Below are 18261 nucleotides of genomic sequence, written 5' to 3' on the forward strand. Positions count from 1 at the left end.
CTCATGTTGAAAAAAAAATATATTTCCCTTAGGCCATTTACAATTTAAAAACTAGGTATACTGGGCTCTATCAATAAAAAAATTGGTATTTTTGGTAGCTCAAAAATAAAAGAAGTTTCATTAGCAGAATAAAAGGAAAGCCTATCCTCAAAAGCTGTTCAGCTATGATCTTAACACAGAAGCAATACTTTTTTTAATAGAACCTTACTTTTTTCCTACATTCTAAACTAGAGGTTGAGAACATTTCTTCCATCAAGGTGTATTTACATTAAATGTCTTTTGACATATAAAACACAATTCAGTCTTCCTTCAAAGGAAGCTTTCATAATAAGATGCCCTTTGCTAAGAATAAATCATTCTTCAAATCTACCTTGGGCTTCCCTGGTGGCGCAGTGGTTGAGAATCCGCCTGCCGATGCAGGGGACACAGGTTCGTGCCCCGGTCTGGGAAGATCCCACATGCCGCGGAGCGGCTGGGCCCCTGAGCCATGGCCGCTGAGCCTGCGCGTCCAGAGCTTGTGCTCCTCAAAGGGAGAGGCCACAACAGTGAGAGGCCCGCGTACCGAAAAAAAAAAAAAAAAAAAATCTACCTTACACATAACATGAAAATCTTCCAGTGGAAGAGACAGACTGGAGGAAGGGAGATGCAGAGTGTAGCAGAGAGAAGATGGAAAAAAGTAGAGACCAAAGACTTCAGATAAAAAGATATAATGCTTTACACTTAACACAGAAAACGGCAGACATAAAACGTGATGGGCCATAGTTAAAAGACACCTCGACCCCCTCCTTTTACAGACAAGCTCAGTGCCTGCAGTGCCCAACCCCAAACCATGCAGGTAATCAGAAATCCTATCAAGTGATCCCAAGCCTGCTGCCACTTCCACTTCTGAAGACCATATTGATTGGATAAGAAACACTTTCTATTCTAGAAAGTAGAAGAGTGTTGCATCTCACTTTATAGATCAAAAAGTTCTACTTTCCCAGAATAAGGTCCCCAGTCATACGGTCTATAAGAACACTGCCCCCAAAGATTCTTAAACATCTTCATTTTCATAATTACAGACAGAAAACATTTCTTGGTAATTGTGGGTCATATTAAATCAATGTATAAATCCAGTTTATATGAATTTTTATGATGTCAAATGGATGAGGAATTTTTAAATTGAAAAATGATTGCCTTTTTTAAACTGAAAGCTGTATCTACCCTTTTATTTATGAACCAAGGCCACATGCTACTCACAAATACTTGTCATGCTTTGAAATTTTAATGATAGATCCCAAACTGTTTTTTTTTTGAAAATCAGACCTACTGAACTCCTTACAAGGGCACCAATGCTTCCTACCCGATATGATACAGTAAACTGTTCAGAAATAAAGTAAAAATATAAAACCTTCCACAGTCATTGCTATTTCACTTGTGGAATGTTTACAGACCTATGCATAGTTATTAACTAGGAATCATTGTATTTGATTTCTGTATCCTGGTGTACACCCTTCATATGAACTCACAGCTGAAACCCCACATTGAGAGCAAAGCCCTATTTCCCTGCCAAAACTTTCATATTGAAGAAGTAATGAAAAATGGAGCATTCCCTCTCCACTCAACCTTTCAAGAAAATACCACTTACTATAATATTCATAAAGTGAAAACAGTCCTTTTTTGTGCATGGATCGGTAAGACAAGTACTAAATGTAAAAACTGATCATTGGGAATCAGGAAAAAGTATATTTTTAAAGCATTTAAAAAATATTTTAGTTCTTATCTAAAGCATAACATTATGACTAACTGGGCATCATGCCTATCTCATTTCAAAGGAAGAGAACCCTGACATTCTTCCCTTTAAAGCCTTCCTTTATATTTTTATGACCAAAAGCTTTATATTGCAAGGTAGTGGTTGTTTAAGATAGCATATCTGCAGAGAAAATTTAAACTTTTTGTTAGAAAACAATACGCTAAGGAAAGTGAAGTTTAAACTAGAGAGGAGAAATGTGTAAACAGGGAGTTTGAAATAGGTTGAATACAGCCATGGCAGTGAATACCCTACTTAACTGAAAAATCTTAATGGTGCTTCTTCAGAGCATGATTAAGAAAAGCAGGGCTTCCCTGGTGGCGCAGTGGTTGGGAGTCCGCCTGCCGATGCAGGGGACACGGGTTCGTGCCCTGGTCCGGGAGGATCCCACGTGCCGCGGAGCAGCTAAGCCCGTGGGCCATGGCCGCTGAGCCTGTGCACCCGGAGCCTGTGCTCCGCAACGGGAGAGGCCACAACAGTGAGAGGCCCGCATACCGCAAAAAAAAAAAAAAAAAAAAAAAAAAAAAAAAAAAAAAAACAAGAAAAGCAGACTGAAAAAGTACTGCTGACTCTGAACACTTTTTCCTCTATGAGGGCTTGTCTGACATTAAGATGAAGCAGGGGAGACATGGAAAGTTCAGGAAGAAGCATAATATAGATACCTGCCATTTATACACTCAAAGTAAAAGAATAAAACATTATATTTTCAGATTTCAAACAAAATATCTATGATTTTTTTCAACTGACCAGGTAAGGAAAAGTGAATAAATTGACCTGATACTTTCTCCAGGTAACTCATAGACTTAGGAAACAGAGACTTAAGTACACACTAGAATGGCTTATTTATCTACTTCAGACACTAAGGAAAAGTTACTCTGCATATGGATGTCATACACTTAGAGGTTTAGCAACATCGCAAAGCCCACACTAAAACCATGAACTAAAACATGCCTCTACATTTATCCAAGTTCCAGGACAATGGGCCCAAACTTCTTTAAATCTTAACCGTAATTTAGAAGAGGGCTCCCGCTAAGATTTCTGTTGAGAGCGTTACACATTCCTCGTGAAGATCTGCCACGCACCTGTAGTGACATCATGTCAGGTCGGTACTGCTTGCGAAAGCCCAGGTCATACATGAGGAATTTCAGCATTTCAAAGGCTTGCTCTTCACTCATGTGTAGAAGCAGGACTCCAGCCACAAAGCTGATCCCCTGACAGTAACCCACTTCTTTGTCCAGCAATGAGTAGGCTTTCAAGAGGTTAAAGAGAGACAGCTGCCCTGCCCCAAGCTGTGCTGAAAAGTAAGGATGAGTAGGAAATGTCCTCCCTGCAGAAGAAAAGAAAAATATTTTTGAGATGTCCTGATGCTTTGGAGACCAGAGTGAAATTGCAATTCAGTGATTTCCAGGAATAAATAAACGCTCTTTTCCAGACCACTGAATGCTGCTCCGAGCACCCCTCTAACTAAGAGTCTCTCTCCCTCTAGCCAGTCCCAAGTCCTACCTGCCAGACCATCACCCCATCTCCATGTATATGATAGGGGAGCAAACATTTGATGTTAACCAGCGCTTCTTTTTAGGAAAAAAAATTCCACAAACAAATCAAAGACATATTCAGGAGAGATCCCAGGAGAATAGAATAGAAAACTTATTCTGACTATAAATCAAGGCTAATTCTAAGTTCACATTAAAAACTACCTGCTAGGGCTTCCCTGGTGGCTTAGTGGTTGAGAGTCCGCCTGCCGATGCAGGGGACGCGGGTTCGTGCCCCGGTCCGGGAAGATCCCGCATGCCGCCGAGCGGCTGGGTCCGTGAGCCATGGCCGCTGAGCCTGCGCGTCCGGGGCCTGTGCTCCGTGGCGGGAGAGGCCACAGCGGTGAGAGGCCCGCGTATCACAAAAAAAAAAAAAAAAAACACTACCTGCTAACTGAAATCAGAATTCTACAGGAGGTATCATATGATTTAGAAAGAAATCTTAGTGGTCCACAGCAGACTCCTTCCTGCTTTTCTTGTATTAACACTAGAGGGACTTCCTAGGATTGTTTTGTTTTACATTCAGCCTATCATTCAGGAAATACTTCTTTTTGCAAATATTTTTGGCTTTCTGTTTCTTAAACTACTTCCATGAGCCATGTAAACCTCTTTTCTTTTTTCAGTACACCCAAAAAGGTCAAGGATAGTGAAGGGTCAAGCTGATTTTAAATAAATTCCCCTCTAAAATTCACCTCTGTGTACAAAACTACCATAGAGACACTTCAGCAAGCAGGTTAGTCCCGGATTTTCTAAAAAGTTGGTACTAAACGCTGAAACAAACCCATCTTCACCACCAAAGCTGTATACAGTGCTTTGGGACTTTCCTTGTGCGATGAAAATGAAGGGGACATTAACTTCCTTGTGAAATGATTACTCATGTCAGTTAGAACTTGTAAGAAGGCCAGATTTTTAAGTGTTTTCCACCAGATATGCTTAAAAGTGATTCTTCACCTAGGAACTGATAAGATTCGTTCTGCAGAGCAAATAAGGGGAAGATATGAGAATATAACAAGCACACACTGAGGAAACACAGATGGTTACAAGCAAAGCCAAATAAGCAATTTTTAAAATTATCATTTTACTTTCTCATTTAAAATGCTTGCTACAGAAAACTATAAATATACCGTCCATCCGTGATATTAATTCTAGCTCCATTTTTTTCTGACCAGCCTTTTCCCTGTAATGTGATCTCATCATCTCCTTCTCTTTAAGGATATCTTGACTAGCTCTAAATACGACATCCCAATTTCTAGTCTCATTATCAATTTCCGGTCACAGAACCACAGATCTGCAGAGGTCCAAAGGGATTGCCTAGCTCACTGTCCTCATTTAAGAGACAGGATTGAAACTCAGAAGCAAAGTAATTTGCCTAAAAACTACTGTTCAGTGATAGAATCGGGACAAAAACGGAAGTTTTCAGTTTCTCTGTAAAATCCTCCATTTCAATTCTTTTGGGCTCAAAAAATATTAACTGAGTTGGCCTTTTCCTAACAAAAGCTGTTTGTCATCCAAAAGGAGCAGAGGTCCGTTTTGGCCTGTGATTTTTATATACCCTAAAATAAGATGAGCCCGAATAAAAAGTAATCCCTTGTTTTCCCAAATGGGCTCAAATAACATATCTGGTCACCTTAAATATATCAACCTTTAGGAATACAGATGAAATAATCCAAATGTCAATGTACAATATTTAATCCAATAAGTTAGATATTTTAAGATAATAAAATATATTAATTTAGAGAAAAATTAGAGACAATATACTTTTTAAAATCACACCATTTTTACTTCCCATAAGTTATTTGAAATTCAGCTTTTAAAAGGATGACTTTATGATTCTGCCACTGGAAATGCACATAACATTAGGACAGCTAAGTTTTCTTTCATCCCATAAGGATGTATTCATGATTTCCACAACATAACCACATATTGTATTGATTCTTAAAGGCTAACTCAAAAGCTTGTTTTCAGCAATGTGTCCAGGAATACTTTGTAGACCTTTTGTTAAATCTTCTGGTGCCCCTTTAAACCTATTCTAACCTATTTCAAGACCAGTGTTGACCAAGCTAATAATTAGCTATCCCAAACAAAAGTCAGTTGTTCGAAAAACAGGAACTGAGAGCACCCAATAACATGACCTTTACAATGATTCAAATACAAGCTTTTTCAGACGGCAAGTCTGAGGATGAAAACTTCACTTTATATTCAGGCACTTAGGGTATCTTCAACCAGACATAAGGCCAACTTGCCCTCAGGAAAGGACAAAGTCAGCAACTCTGCAGACCAATAGATTGTCTTTATCAAAACCAAAAACAAATAGAAAACCCCCCAAAACTCAACAAAAGGACCTATTATTTACTTTTGTAAATTATAATCAATATGGCAAACATACCTAAATCCACGAGAATAGCATGCTGCTGAGCTGTGAGCTGCTTTAAAAGCTCTTTATAGGATGTGTCAGGAGGTTGTTGTTTATTAGGCAATCTGTGTCTTAGACGATACTGCAAAGCTAGGAACTGCCAGATTTCTCCTCGTCGACTTTTGGGAACACCTACACTCAAAGAGATAAGAAAGCAAGGTCTTGAACACTGGAATGAAGGTGCTAAATCACAGTTGATTAACTATGTAATGCTTGAAAATAGGCAGCTCTGCTGTCCTGCGTTCCACCCTATAATCACACAGTACGATGTAGTGACAGAAGCATATTTTGACGTTTAATCCTGTAGCTGGTGTCTTGCAAAAGAAAACCCTCAAATAACAAGGATAATAATGGCAATATTAACAAGAACAGCTGCCACCACTGATTGAGAACCTAATACAACATTTATTGAGGACAGTTAGTTTCTGAGCATTGTAATTACAGAAACTGTACCTAATTTATTCACAGGTGCTCAGAAAACAACCTAATGAGGCAGGTAATTACTATTATCTACACTTTACAGATGGCGAAGCTGAGGCAGAAAGAAGCTAAGTAACTTGCCCAAGTTCTCACAGCTAGTGCAGTTTAGAACTCTAGTTTCAGAGGCCAAATTCTGAAATACTGAAATGTATTACTGCCTATTTTCACCTTTTATTTGGTTTGAAGCTGGTAATAAATGCTAATATTCATACTCTGATTTCTAAATAGCTGTCATTAAAAAGTAACTTTGTAAAAGAGAATTAAATAGCATTCGTATATGGTCCACAAGAAAATGAAATAATAAAAATGGTAAGTAAAATATGAAGGCAGTGCTCCAGAACATCATTAAGCCTTTGAGAAGAAAATAGCTAGCATAATTGCTATATTCATGTATAATGAAACACTAACTCCAGTCTGCTTGAAAACCAAAACAAGCAATTCGAAGTATGCTAAAAGTATTTTTTTTTTTTTTTTTTTATGTCGAGGGACATGAAGTACAGCACTGGAAGGGACAGAATTCAATTCTGTACAGTGCAGGCAACTTTATTTCACTGTTTTCAGTCCAAAAAGACTAGATATGGAATACGTTCCTGAGTTCCAGCTGGGTAGAGAAAGGTTTAATGGCACTAATTTCCTTGGGATGCAATGTCACAGTTTGCGGAAGCTGAAAGTATTATTGTCCAAAAGGTATAACTCAGGCTCACGAACATGAATTATAAGGCCCTCTACAGGGTATACCTCCAAACTACCTTTTTTTAGTTCCATCACCTCCCATTCCCTGCCACACTAAGTGTATATCCTAAGTATCTAGCTATACTCAGTATAGGACCATAAGAAGCTTATGGCGATTTTCACACTTCCGGTTTCTTGTTCCTACTGTTGCCTTTATGAAATTCCAAGCTCGTCCAGTTGATTGCCTAGTGTATCTCTATCTGTCTTTTAAGGATGAGCCTGAATACCATTCTTCTGTGGAAACTCCCTAACATCTCTAGGAGTAAGAAGTCCCTTTTCATATGCTATGTGACTCAGACTGTACCATTACCGTATTGGATTACAGTTAGCACTATACTGTATGTTTGTCTAGTTTCCTCACTTAGATGGTGAGCTCCCTGAGAATAGTTAGCATACTTTCATCTCCGTATGATGAAATCCAAGAATATACCTCGCTACTTATACATTTGTTGAATGAATGAATGAATGATCTCATGCAAAAAGTCATTTTTAGAGGGTAACTTTCATTAGCCCATTAAATGAATCATTGATAACAGGAGAGGGCTGTCTTGTTACCCATCCAGCAACAATTCTACAGAAAAGTAATTCACTTTAATGAAATATTTATTGAGCATCTAACATATAGCAGAGCGTGGAGCATGGCACTGAGGACACCTCATCACTGAGAGACGAATAAATCCATTCTCAGGAAAATTAGTCTCATTCATTCATTCAATAAATAACTTATGCAAGATGCTCTCTTAGGCGCTAGGAGTTTGGGGGGTGGAGTGAGAAAACATGAAACAGATATACACATAGATACAAAGTTATAAATTATGATAAGCACAATTAAAGGGAAAGAATCATGAGAAAGAATAAAACAAAACTGATTTACTGGGGGAGGGGGGCACTCTGAGGAAATGGTATTTGAACTGAGAGCTGAGAGATAATACGATTCTCCAGGATGACAGTCTAGGCAGCGATCACTTCAGGAAGAAGGATGTACGGAGGCCCTGAGAGGGGCAGAGAAAGAGGGGGGACAAAGGAGGAGGGAGAAGAAGATGAGATGGAAAGAAAAGGAGATGGGAAATGGGGAGAAGGTAGAGAGGATGAAAGAGGGAGGGTAGGGAGAGCTGGAGCATCTACACAAGAAATAGCCTGTGCCAGACAAGGACTCTAAGTAGTTAGCATCCTTGAAGCACAGGCTACAAGGTAGGGGAGGTTAAAAAGGGAGATGAGGGCTTCCCTGGTGGCGCAGTGGTTGAGAGTCCGCCTGCCGATGCAGGGGACGTGGGTTCGTGCCCCGGTCTGGGAAGATCCCACGTGCCGCGGAGCGGCTGGGCCCGTGAGCCATGGCCGCTGGGCCTGCGCGTCCGGAGCCTGTGCTCCGCAACGGGAGAGGCCACAGCAGTGAGAGGCCCGCGTACCGCAAAAAAAAAAAGGGGGGAGATGAAAGATGAAGGAAGGAGAGATCATGGAGGGCCTTGGGCACAGTGCTAAGAAGTTTAAACTCTGTTCTATAAGAAATGGGAAGATGAGCACCCCTAAAACATCTCTGAGTCATACCAAAGAACAGTATGTTCTACATCTTACACACATTCTATTAGCCACTATTTTGTCTCCCAAGTAATGCAGTCAGCGAAAATCTCTGGGATTTCCATATCTTCAAGGAAAAAAGAACATGTATCAGGTTTGTAAGTGTAGCATCTTACAAAATTAATTTTAATTTAAACTTCACTGGGCAACGGTTTCACATTACCATAGCTTTTAAAACAAGATTCATGATCGGGTTATTTTGGGTACTTTGGGATCTTTATTTATGCAGGTCATAGAGATTCTCATTTTAATACAGTTAATCTGAGTCACAGAAATTGCATCTAAGCAATTCACATATTAGCTTTAATTTTAAATTTAAGATGTTTAAATATCAGTCATTTTATATGACAGAGCAGAAATGCAATATAAGGCTAAATAAAAGCATTCTTCTAAAATAAATAAAAGAATGGATGGTAGGAAAACTGATTGCTAATAATATATATCTGTACAAACACATACATGTACATGAATATACACAGATATTTATAAATAAACACTGAGCAAATGACAGAAATGAGTCAAGTTTAAAAGCCTGAGATATTTTATGAATATGATCAAAGATTTGTACTAATGCATGTGATCTTTCCTTGGCAAACAACAACACTGAGTTGAAACAGCTGGTGAAGAGGCAGGAAACTGTGTAGAAAAGCTGCCTGCTGTCTCCTCAGGGACAGAATATCTCCATTAGTACCGTGTGCTTACCAAGACAGTCACCAACTACAGGCAGAAACAAAGTCCTCTCCTTTTTTTATAGGCAAAGCACGAAGAGAAAATTATGCCTAGGCTGCACGAATCAAAAAAATCTCTGAAGCTATTCAAAAAAGAAAAAAAGATTGATTGAGATGATCCAGGATACCTTCTTTAAGAGAAGTATGAATATCTTCCATATCACATCTGATTTTAGTTCTGCAGTTTAACAACTTCTTATCCCAGGTTATTAAGACCTCCTTCTGACATACTCCAACTTCTTCATAATCCAATTTAATTTTTCTGGACTGGAGTTCATCTCTGCTTGCTAAGAAAGACAGAACTTACGTAAGACCTATATGCTTTTAAAACACAGTATTTGTAATGTTTCATTGCATTTGTAAAACCATACCAAATAACATTTTCTCAAAAAGAAAACTTAAAAAAAAACTGAGGATACATGAAAGGTTTCTTAAATTTTGAGTCATTTCATGAAAAAAAAAAAAAAAAACAAGGAATAACTTCCTAAGGAGGTTTTACTCGGTATGTTACAGATGATAAGTCTTCTAAGCATAAAAAACAAAACATGTTTGAAATATCAATTTTTTGACAAATGTAATAGATAACCACGGAAGTGACAGATTGCATCATTTTAAACACCATTAAAATGTTAATATTTTATATATGACATATGAGAAAACAATGCCTCATGGTAACCTTGATTTGAGAAATAATTTGACCATGATAACCTGATACATTTTTATAACTATTTCCAGAGTTACCAATACTGCCCTTAACAACAGTAGGTTATATATTCCTGTGTCCATTTTTAATAACCTTTAAGAGGAAAATTCATTTTTCTGAAGCTAACGCTACTTTCATTTTTCAAAATAATACAGAATTTTCTCTCATTCCATGGTCTAAAATCTAAGCCCAGAGTTCATTAAAAGAAATGCTTATAAAACAAACTACTATCTGTACTTGGTCTTTATCTTGAAGAATCGATTCCAAAAGAGAAGGGAGAAAAACACATGTGAGTGTATTTCTTCTCTTTCATTAGGACCACACTGAACAGGAGCCTCTCAGAGTAATCTGTATCCATTCAAGCTCCAGGGTTCAACCACCTTACCTGCTGCAACACAAATCTTTGTCATGCATCCAAAGTCCTCGACAGCACAAAAACAATAGCAGAATGAGTATTACTCTTTACTTAGTGTTTGAAGCCATTTGAAAAGAATTAAAATATCTTACAATAGACTGCTATTCCAACAGGCCAGTGAAAATTTCTACTTAAAAGTCCAGATATAATCAAAAGATAAATCGCACTACAAACAATTCCTCCTAGATACCACTAGATGGCTTTCTAACAGTCTAGGTTTGCTTCTCGATATTTGCTTTATATTTCTCTATGATCATCAAGTAATTTTTTAAAAGTTAATAACAAATATCATTTTAAATATAATCCTAAATATAACTTTATTAATGATTTTTTCACAATGGACAAAGAATAATACTTCCTCAGATTTTTTTTTTTCTCCAACCTTCTCTAGATCATTATTCATTTAAAATAATAATAATCATCTGCTATGTGCCGGTCACAGGCCCTGAGGATAACGTGCTGGGTAAAAGCAGCTAATATTTGCCCTGGTTAACTAGGCAAGAGCAAAGAACCATGAAGAAATTCTTATCCATTAGATAAATTTTTAACGGGTTAAGCTATTTTTTGTCTTTGTTATTTAAGTACAGAAGTAAATATAGAACTGACAAAGGTTTCTGATCATGTATTCTAAATGTCACCTCCTCTCTTATTCTGTCAATTTATGTAGTCGTATATAATACACAGAATACACAGAGTCATTTGTATTATCCATTTCCTTATATTAACACATATAGTTGAGAAATACTATGGCATACTGGGAAAAAGCCCAAGAACCGTGATAAATAAACTGGAGTTTTAATACTTGTTCTGCCAGTACACCACTGTTTGACCTTAGGTTAATTTCCTTAGCCTCCCCAAGCCAGTCACTAACTCAGCTGCAGAATGAAGAATGGAGCTAAATAATCTCTAATCTCCAGTTCAAATAGTCTATGATTCTAAAATTATCCATTAATATTTAATATAATATTCTACTGTACATATTCTCAACTGTTAATGAAATACAATTTCATGCTTTCAATGTTTTAAGGAAATCATAACCATCTTTTTTCAACCTCTTTTTCTGTTTATGCATTAGTTCAAGATGTAAACGACTACAAAAAACATAAATTCAGTTCCTTTCAAAATCTATGGAAGCTTGAGTAGGCAAACCATTGATCACATCAAACTTTTAAAAGCTATGTTAATAACAATTAATTGAATTTTTAACTTGAAAGAAAAGATTTATTTCCTAAGGATGTTTACAAATTGTATGTACTTTACATTCTGCTAAGAACATAGCAATAATATATATAAGAACATAGCTGTGCCTAGCAAACTAAAAAAATATTAAAAACTTAATTGAGCAATAGGTATAGTAAAAGGAATCTTTAGGCAGATGATGAACACAGAAATGTGAATATCTGCCTGTACTAAAAAAAGGCTTTTTCTGGAAGACAGCATAATAAAAGCAAGTCAGAGAAAAATCTAGATTATACATTTTCCAATAATCTTAAAAGTCAAAGGCCCACTTAAGCTAAATCTTTCATTTCATAAATGTGAAAAACAAGGCCCTTTTATGTTAATGATTTTCCCAAGATAATGGCATTAATAAATTTTTCAGATTTTGGTATCATCTGCACATCTCCCTATGATTCTATCAGCACTGGTGTAAATAACATTATTATTTTAAAGTCTGGAAAACACATTCTAAAGCATTTGGTATGCAGAAACGTAGCAATAAAGCACTACAAATAGCACAATAGCTGTTATAAATTATCCATTTATAAATTTAATGATTTCAATATGATTTTTTAAATAGAAAATTTTAAAAACAGTAACAAAACATAGAAACTTTGATTTGATATTAGGTAATTAGTTGGAATGGATACAATATAATTTATTTGAAATAGGCATATTTATCATATTATGAATACAATTACCCTGAAATTTGAAAATCATATTCGAAAAGAAGAGAATTTGCTTTTTCATATTTAAGGTTTTTTTTAAAGTAATACATGATGATATTAAACTTTCAGTTATATTAAACACGTTGACTTCGTTATATACCTTCTATTACCTTCTATTATTCTATCACCCAAATATACTCGAAGGATGTCTGATGTCTTAAATCTGCTAAACAAAAATGCAAATTTCTTAAGCTGGTCAGCTTCCCATGTCATAACCACCTCACGAAATAGAACTAAACAATTTTAATCAGTAGATATTCTGGTAAAAGTGTGTATACAGTCCGAAGAATGAGTTTGAGTGTGTGTGTGTGGAGCGGGGGGAATAGTATTAACAAATGACACCTTTAGATTATAGTATCATATCATATGATATCATAGCCCTGTTTGAATGGCTAACCTTCAAGTTTCTGGTTTTCTTTTTCCATTCGAAGCAACAGGATTTGCTGGTGTATAGCTTTTCTCCACAAACTCCTCAGTTCCTCCGACTTTTTTCCTTCTTCAGCCTTTTCTGTGTCATCGTCATCAGACACGAATATAACCAGCGGTTCCTCCTCCATGGGTGGAGCAAGAGGGGACAGTGGCAGCAGCTCACTCGTGTCCAGTCCATCTGCAGAGAAGAAAACAGTGAGAGGCATTCCTAAGTCATAACCCAGACTACAGAAGTTCTCTCTGGACTTGACGCTCTCTCCTCCTATATTCCACTTTTAAAGTTGTTCACAAAGCTGCTCTCCCAGTAACTGTCAGTTTCTGGAACTAATGATTTAAGTAAATTCGCTTGACTGAATTCCCCTTCCAGATTTCCCTCTTCTAGTGAAATGAAAGTATATATAACTTCACCACTTCTTCTTTCTGCACAAAATGACCTATAGGATAGGTGCTCTAAAATGACCCGGCCTTCCCCCAGAGTTCAACACTTCTGCAATTTTTCTGAGTATATTCTCTGTGCAAAACAAAGAGTAAGCATTAGTGACCTCCTAAGGTCTACACCTACCATCAGAATCTGTCAAGAGTAAAGCAGCTGAGCGACTCTGGTCATGGCTCAGCTCAGCACTGCTCATTCCTGCAACACTGTAACCCAATTTCCAGAGCTCATTCTCTCCCTCCATTCTAGACCATCGTTTTCACTGTTGCCAATTATTTTCCTATTAACAATCATGATTTTGTGCCTTAAACTATTTCAATGGATGCGTATATTCCATAGAACAAAGTCCAAACTCCCGGGAATAGCACATAGACCACTTCAGACTTTGACCTCAAGTAACCTTTCCAACTTATCTCCATCCGCCCCCCTCTGCTCTCATGATGCTGAATTTCTCATGACTCCCTGACCCACAAAGTTCTCTGCAATGACTCTAGAGCTTTTCTCGTCCCTTTTTCTGAAAGATGCTTCTCCCAGCAATGAGTTTAAATAAATACGTACCTTTTGTGTAAAGCTTTCTTTGACCACCCCCCCGACAGAGTTACTTTTATCTCTAGAAATGTTTTTTTTCTTTATTAATTGACCTCGGCCCTTACTCTTATTATTTACTTCCTTAATAAATAATTTTTTTTAAAAAATCTTACTGCATGGATTGAATACTTAGTACATTTGAATTTTGGCTTTCTTGGTTTTAGAACTGCCCTTTAAATACCACTCAATTTTGATTTGTAGGGCTCTGATCATATTTTCTTCCTTCTAGTTTCTAGGACTACAGTTTTCAGCCTCCAAACACATGAAATTTTTCAGTTGTCCTCTAACTCTTTCTCCCTTCCTCCCTCCCTCCCTCCCTCCTTTCCTTCCTTCTTTCCTTCTTCTTGCAGGGTGATCAGAGAATATAGTATAAATAACACGATTATCTGGAATTCATTTAAAAATCTTTATAGCCAAGTACATAAATATTTTTTTACGACTGCTCCATGTGTGCTGAAAATGAATGAACTGTCTCTATAGGTGGCAAGGTTCTATACAAACATCAGATCAAGCTTGTGTAATTGTGTTTCTCAAATATTATCTACGTTTAATTCCTCTATATTTAATTTTCAGAGAGGAATACGTTAAAATCTCCCATGAGAGTTATTTATTTATTTCTCCCTCAAATTTTGCATAGTGTTATTTTCTAGCTCTCCAAGCTATATAATTATGAGTGTTCTCACCATTGTTAAATCTTTTTGTTTATTGTTACATTTACTTTGCACCTTTGGGCATTTTGCTTTAATTTCTTATAGGTCTGATATGCAAAGAGAGCTGCCAGTGCTCTCTTTTTTTTTTTTTTTTTTTTGTGGTACGCGGGCCTCTCACTGTTGTGGCCTCTCCCGTTGCGGGGCACAGGCTCCGGACGCGCAGGCTCAGCGGCCATGGCTCACGGGCCCAGCCGCTCCGCGGCATGTGGGATCTTCCCGTACCGGGGCACGAACCCGTATCCCCTGCATCGGCAGGCGGATTCTCAACCACTGCGCCACCAGGGAAGCCCAGTGCTCTCTTTTGATTGATGTTTGCCTGGTGTATCTGCATCCACTTTTCTATTGTTAAATATTTCTTTTCTTTCTTTTTTTTTTTTTTTTGCAGTACGCGGACCTCTTACTGTTGTGGCCTCTCCCCTTGCGGATCACAGGCTCCAGACGCGCAGGCTCAGCGGCCATGGCTCACGGGCCCAGCCGCTCCGCGGCATGTGAGATCTTCCCGGACCGGGGCATGAACCCGTGTCCCCCTGCATCGGCAGGCGGACTCTCAACCACCGCGCCACCAGGGAAGCCCTGTTGTTAACTATTTCTATGTTACTTTGTTTTATGTGTGACTCTTGTCAAAGAATGTTGCTTTTCTAATAATACAAAAATCTATGACTTCTTTTCTATCACTATGCTAGCTCCCTATGCATTGTGAAGCAGGCCCCAAAACACGTTTTGAAAATTCATTCATTCATCCATTCATCCATCCATTCAACATGATTTGCTGAATGTCTACTAGGTTCTAGCGATCTCTGACACGTTAACCACTATATAGGATATAAAAAGAGAAGTTGTTTCTCTCCTGTAATCACTTAAATCTCTCTGTACACAAAGCATCACATTCCATTCCCTAATTCACGATGCTAGTAAGGGGTAACTGTAGTAGGTATCACACGAACCCTGCTGCTGCATGGCCGAGGGAGATTTGTTCATGGGAGACGCAACCCTAAGAAAGATGCGCTGCCGCCAGGAAATTCGGCGCGGAGTGACAGGGGTTCCTCCAACGTTTAGGGACTCGTTGCTGCAGGTAGACGAGGTCCTTTTTCTCCCCTCTCCATCACTGTAGAAAGCACATAAATATATAACTTGTAAGGGGAACTGCATAACATGATCCTTCGCGACAAAATGGCAGCACAAGCCATTCACAAGTTCTACCACGGGCAAGCACAAGCCACAGGCAACATGGAGCGATGCATCACCGGGTACTCTGGTCACCCAGGCCACCACATCCTGGGTCAGATGCAGTCCAGGCCACAGCCCAGTCATCAGAAGCCCACCTGTTTCTACTCATTCCATGGTAGCCAACCATTTGAGGTTCTAGCCTGAGCAAAGGAAGTACTTATACAGAGGAGCAAAGGTGGCTTGACTAATGAACTCATGCTTTCCTAAAATTAGCTAAAAACTAAAATTAGCAGTTATTCTAAACAACGTCAATGTTTCATAAAAGGCTCTTAAAGAGCTTTTCTTATAGCTCTTATAGGATGGCTGACAAGATAGCTTCTAGTTGCCTGTAACTGTTAAATCCGTCTCCAGAGTGTTAGCTACTAATAGCTAGATCGTGATAGAAAGTACCCAGAACAAAGGCAGAAGAGTCAACCCTGAGATTATTGTTAGGCGATATATTAAAGAAGAAAGTGCGGCCAAATGAGACTGGATAGGTTACATTTTAAAACATTAAGCAGATTTCTTTAGAGCAGGACTTCTTAGCGACTATAATATGCTAGCATGCACTGTGATTCTCCAAAGGGATATAGTATACAGAAATTCCCTAACTTACTTAAATTATTTGACCCCAGAATCAACTTTCTTAACTTTTTGGGGTGGTGAGGTAGGCAGCTGGGTATGTCACATCTTTCTACATTGGTGCTTTGTGAAACAAACATACAGAAATGCTGGTCTGCTCTAAGAATTTCATTTTCTAGGAAAGAGCGCTCTAAATTCTGCTGGGGCTATCTGCAAGAAAAGGTCATTATTTTTTAAAAAGGTCATTACGACTCAGACTTAACTTTTGAGACCAATTACGTTAGCAGCCAAAATACCATGCAACAACTTGCTGCCTGTGGTGGGAATATTTTGCTCTTTTAAGTTTTAAAGTCTCTGAGCTTTCCTGAGAGAATGATGAAGATAACAGTATTTACACGTGGTGATACCAACGAGTGAAGGTGTGCAACTTCTCATGGAACCAAGAAGTGTTAGTAGTCAGGGCAGAAAGGAAACTCAGCTAAAAAAGCCACAACCCCACGTACAGACTCAGAGGAACTCACTAAGGCGAAGGAAATCAAAAGTCAGAAGAGCAATTCAGCCCTTACCCGTCATCTTTCTATTTACTTTGTGTATCCATACTCACAGTATCAGGTAAATCAGTTATTTCTAATCTTGATCTATCTTTCTGGAACTACTGCTTCTAGATTAGCTAAATTAAGTTTAAGAAAGAGACATAGCTTTGAGCTGCTACACAGACAGCAAAAGACATGCTGGATCATGATACTTCAGAAAGTAGCTGATACACACATCCCAATACAGTAAAACCCACTTTGCTATGTATGCTGGATAAAGGTATAACCCTAACATGTGTCCACAGTTCACAGCTCTGCCATACTGAATGAATATATCCACCTTCACTTCCCCTTTGGAAAGCATTAATTCAAGTATTTTGCTTTTGGGAACTACAATTCAAATGTTCTATATACAATAGTTATATCCTAAGAAACAAGCTTAACCTACCCTGTATCTTCGTTTGTGTAACACTATTTCACTGGCAGTTATGTGCTAAATGCCCAACTCAAGGATGTATTTCTAGCTCCTAGTGTAGTAACTGGCTATTAATAGTAAGCACTCAACAAATATCCATGGAATAAATTAATATTGTATAACCATTAAAAACATTAACTCGGAAGGGTAAGTAAAATGGACAAAAAATATTGGCTAGGCTAACATGTCAGGAATAAATAAAAGATCTACCTTCTTAAAACCCTTTGTTGGTAGTCACAACTTTTTACGTTTTTCTTGCAAGAAGTTCTAATAACTCTGTTTCCCAAAAGCACAGACTGAGGTGTCGATGGCACTGGTAGGTATTGACAATGACAATACTGGTAATAAACAACATAAGGCATCTTTTTTCCAGATAGTGAAACAGCTATATAAGGGTATCTAATTTACAATTTAAGCCTAGAAAGCTAAGTGAAATACTTATGTAGAAGCAACTATTTCAATGCCTCACAGGATAAGTTTTCAATAAATAGTAGTTTCTCTTGACTTTTTAGTACCTCTAACAACAAAAATAGAATAAACCAAACCTAAGGGTTCTGAAACTTTTATATTTTAATGCTGGAATTAAAACATCTTTTCCAATTCAAGCATTTGGGTGGTACTAAAAGTGAGAAGAACCCATATCATTTTCATTATTGCCTGTAAAATATACAGTTTTGGGGGAAATATGCTATAAAATTGGTGCATGGTGTACCCTTACGTTAGCCAAATATTACAGATTTGAAAATTTCATAACATCTAAAACTTTAAATCCTGTAATCTAAATAAATTGCCAAACGATGCATTTTCTTCATATGTCTGGAATTTAATGGCGAGTAACAAGCCAAAAATTAGCTGTCAAAATATAAGATAATGCTATACTAAAAGGAAGTACTTACATAACAGACCATTGACCCTTTATCATGCACTAGAAAACGACATCCTGAAAAAGCAGTTTAGTGGCCAAGATAAGGCAAAAGCTTCCCTGCTGCATC

The 18261-nt window shown here is 37.9% G+C and overlaps 1 protein-coding gene across 13 annotated transcripts in view; it reads right to left on the minus strand.

The window, feature by feature from the left end:
• The window catches only part of TBC1D4 (TBC1 domain family member 4), a 247786-nt gene that overhangs the window by 14227 nt on the left and 215298 nt on the right, over nt 1-18261 (minus strand). For 12 of the 13 annotated variants that reach the window (XM_067016514.1, XM_067016515.1, XM_067016519.1 and 9 more), the window contains 5 exons: nt 15418-15578; nt 12711-12920; nt 9378-9536; nt 5708-5866; nt 2872-3116 (listed from right to left, as the gene is read on the minus strand). In XM_067016514.1, coding sequence (XP_066872615.1) covers nt 2872-3116; nt 5708-5866; nt 9378-9536; nt 12711-12920; nt 15418-15578 — 934 coding nt within the window. Of the gene's footprint in view, nt 1-2871; nt 3117-5707; nt 5867-9377; nt 9537-12710; nt 12921-15417; nt 15579-16295; nt 16772-18261 lie in introns of those variants that run through there. The other variant, XM_067016521.1, reaches the window with a different exon arrangement.

The sequence above is a fragment of the Kogia breviceps genome, chromosome 16 (genome assembly GCF_026419965.1).
Source record: "Kogia breviceps isolate mKogBre1 chromosome 16, mKogBre1 haplotype 1, whole genome shotgun sequence".
NCBI lineage: Eukaryota > Metazoa > Chordata > Mammalia > Artiodactyla > Physeteridae > Kogia > Kogia breviceps.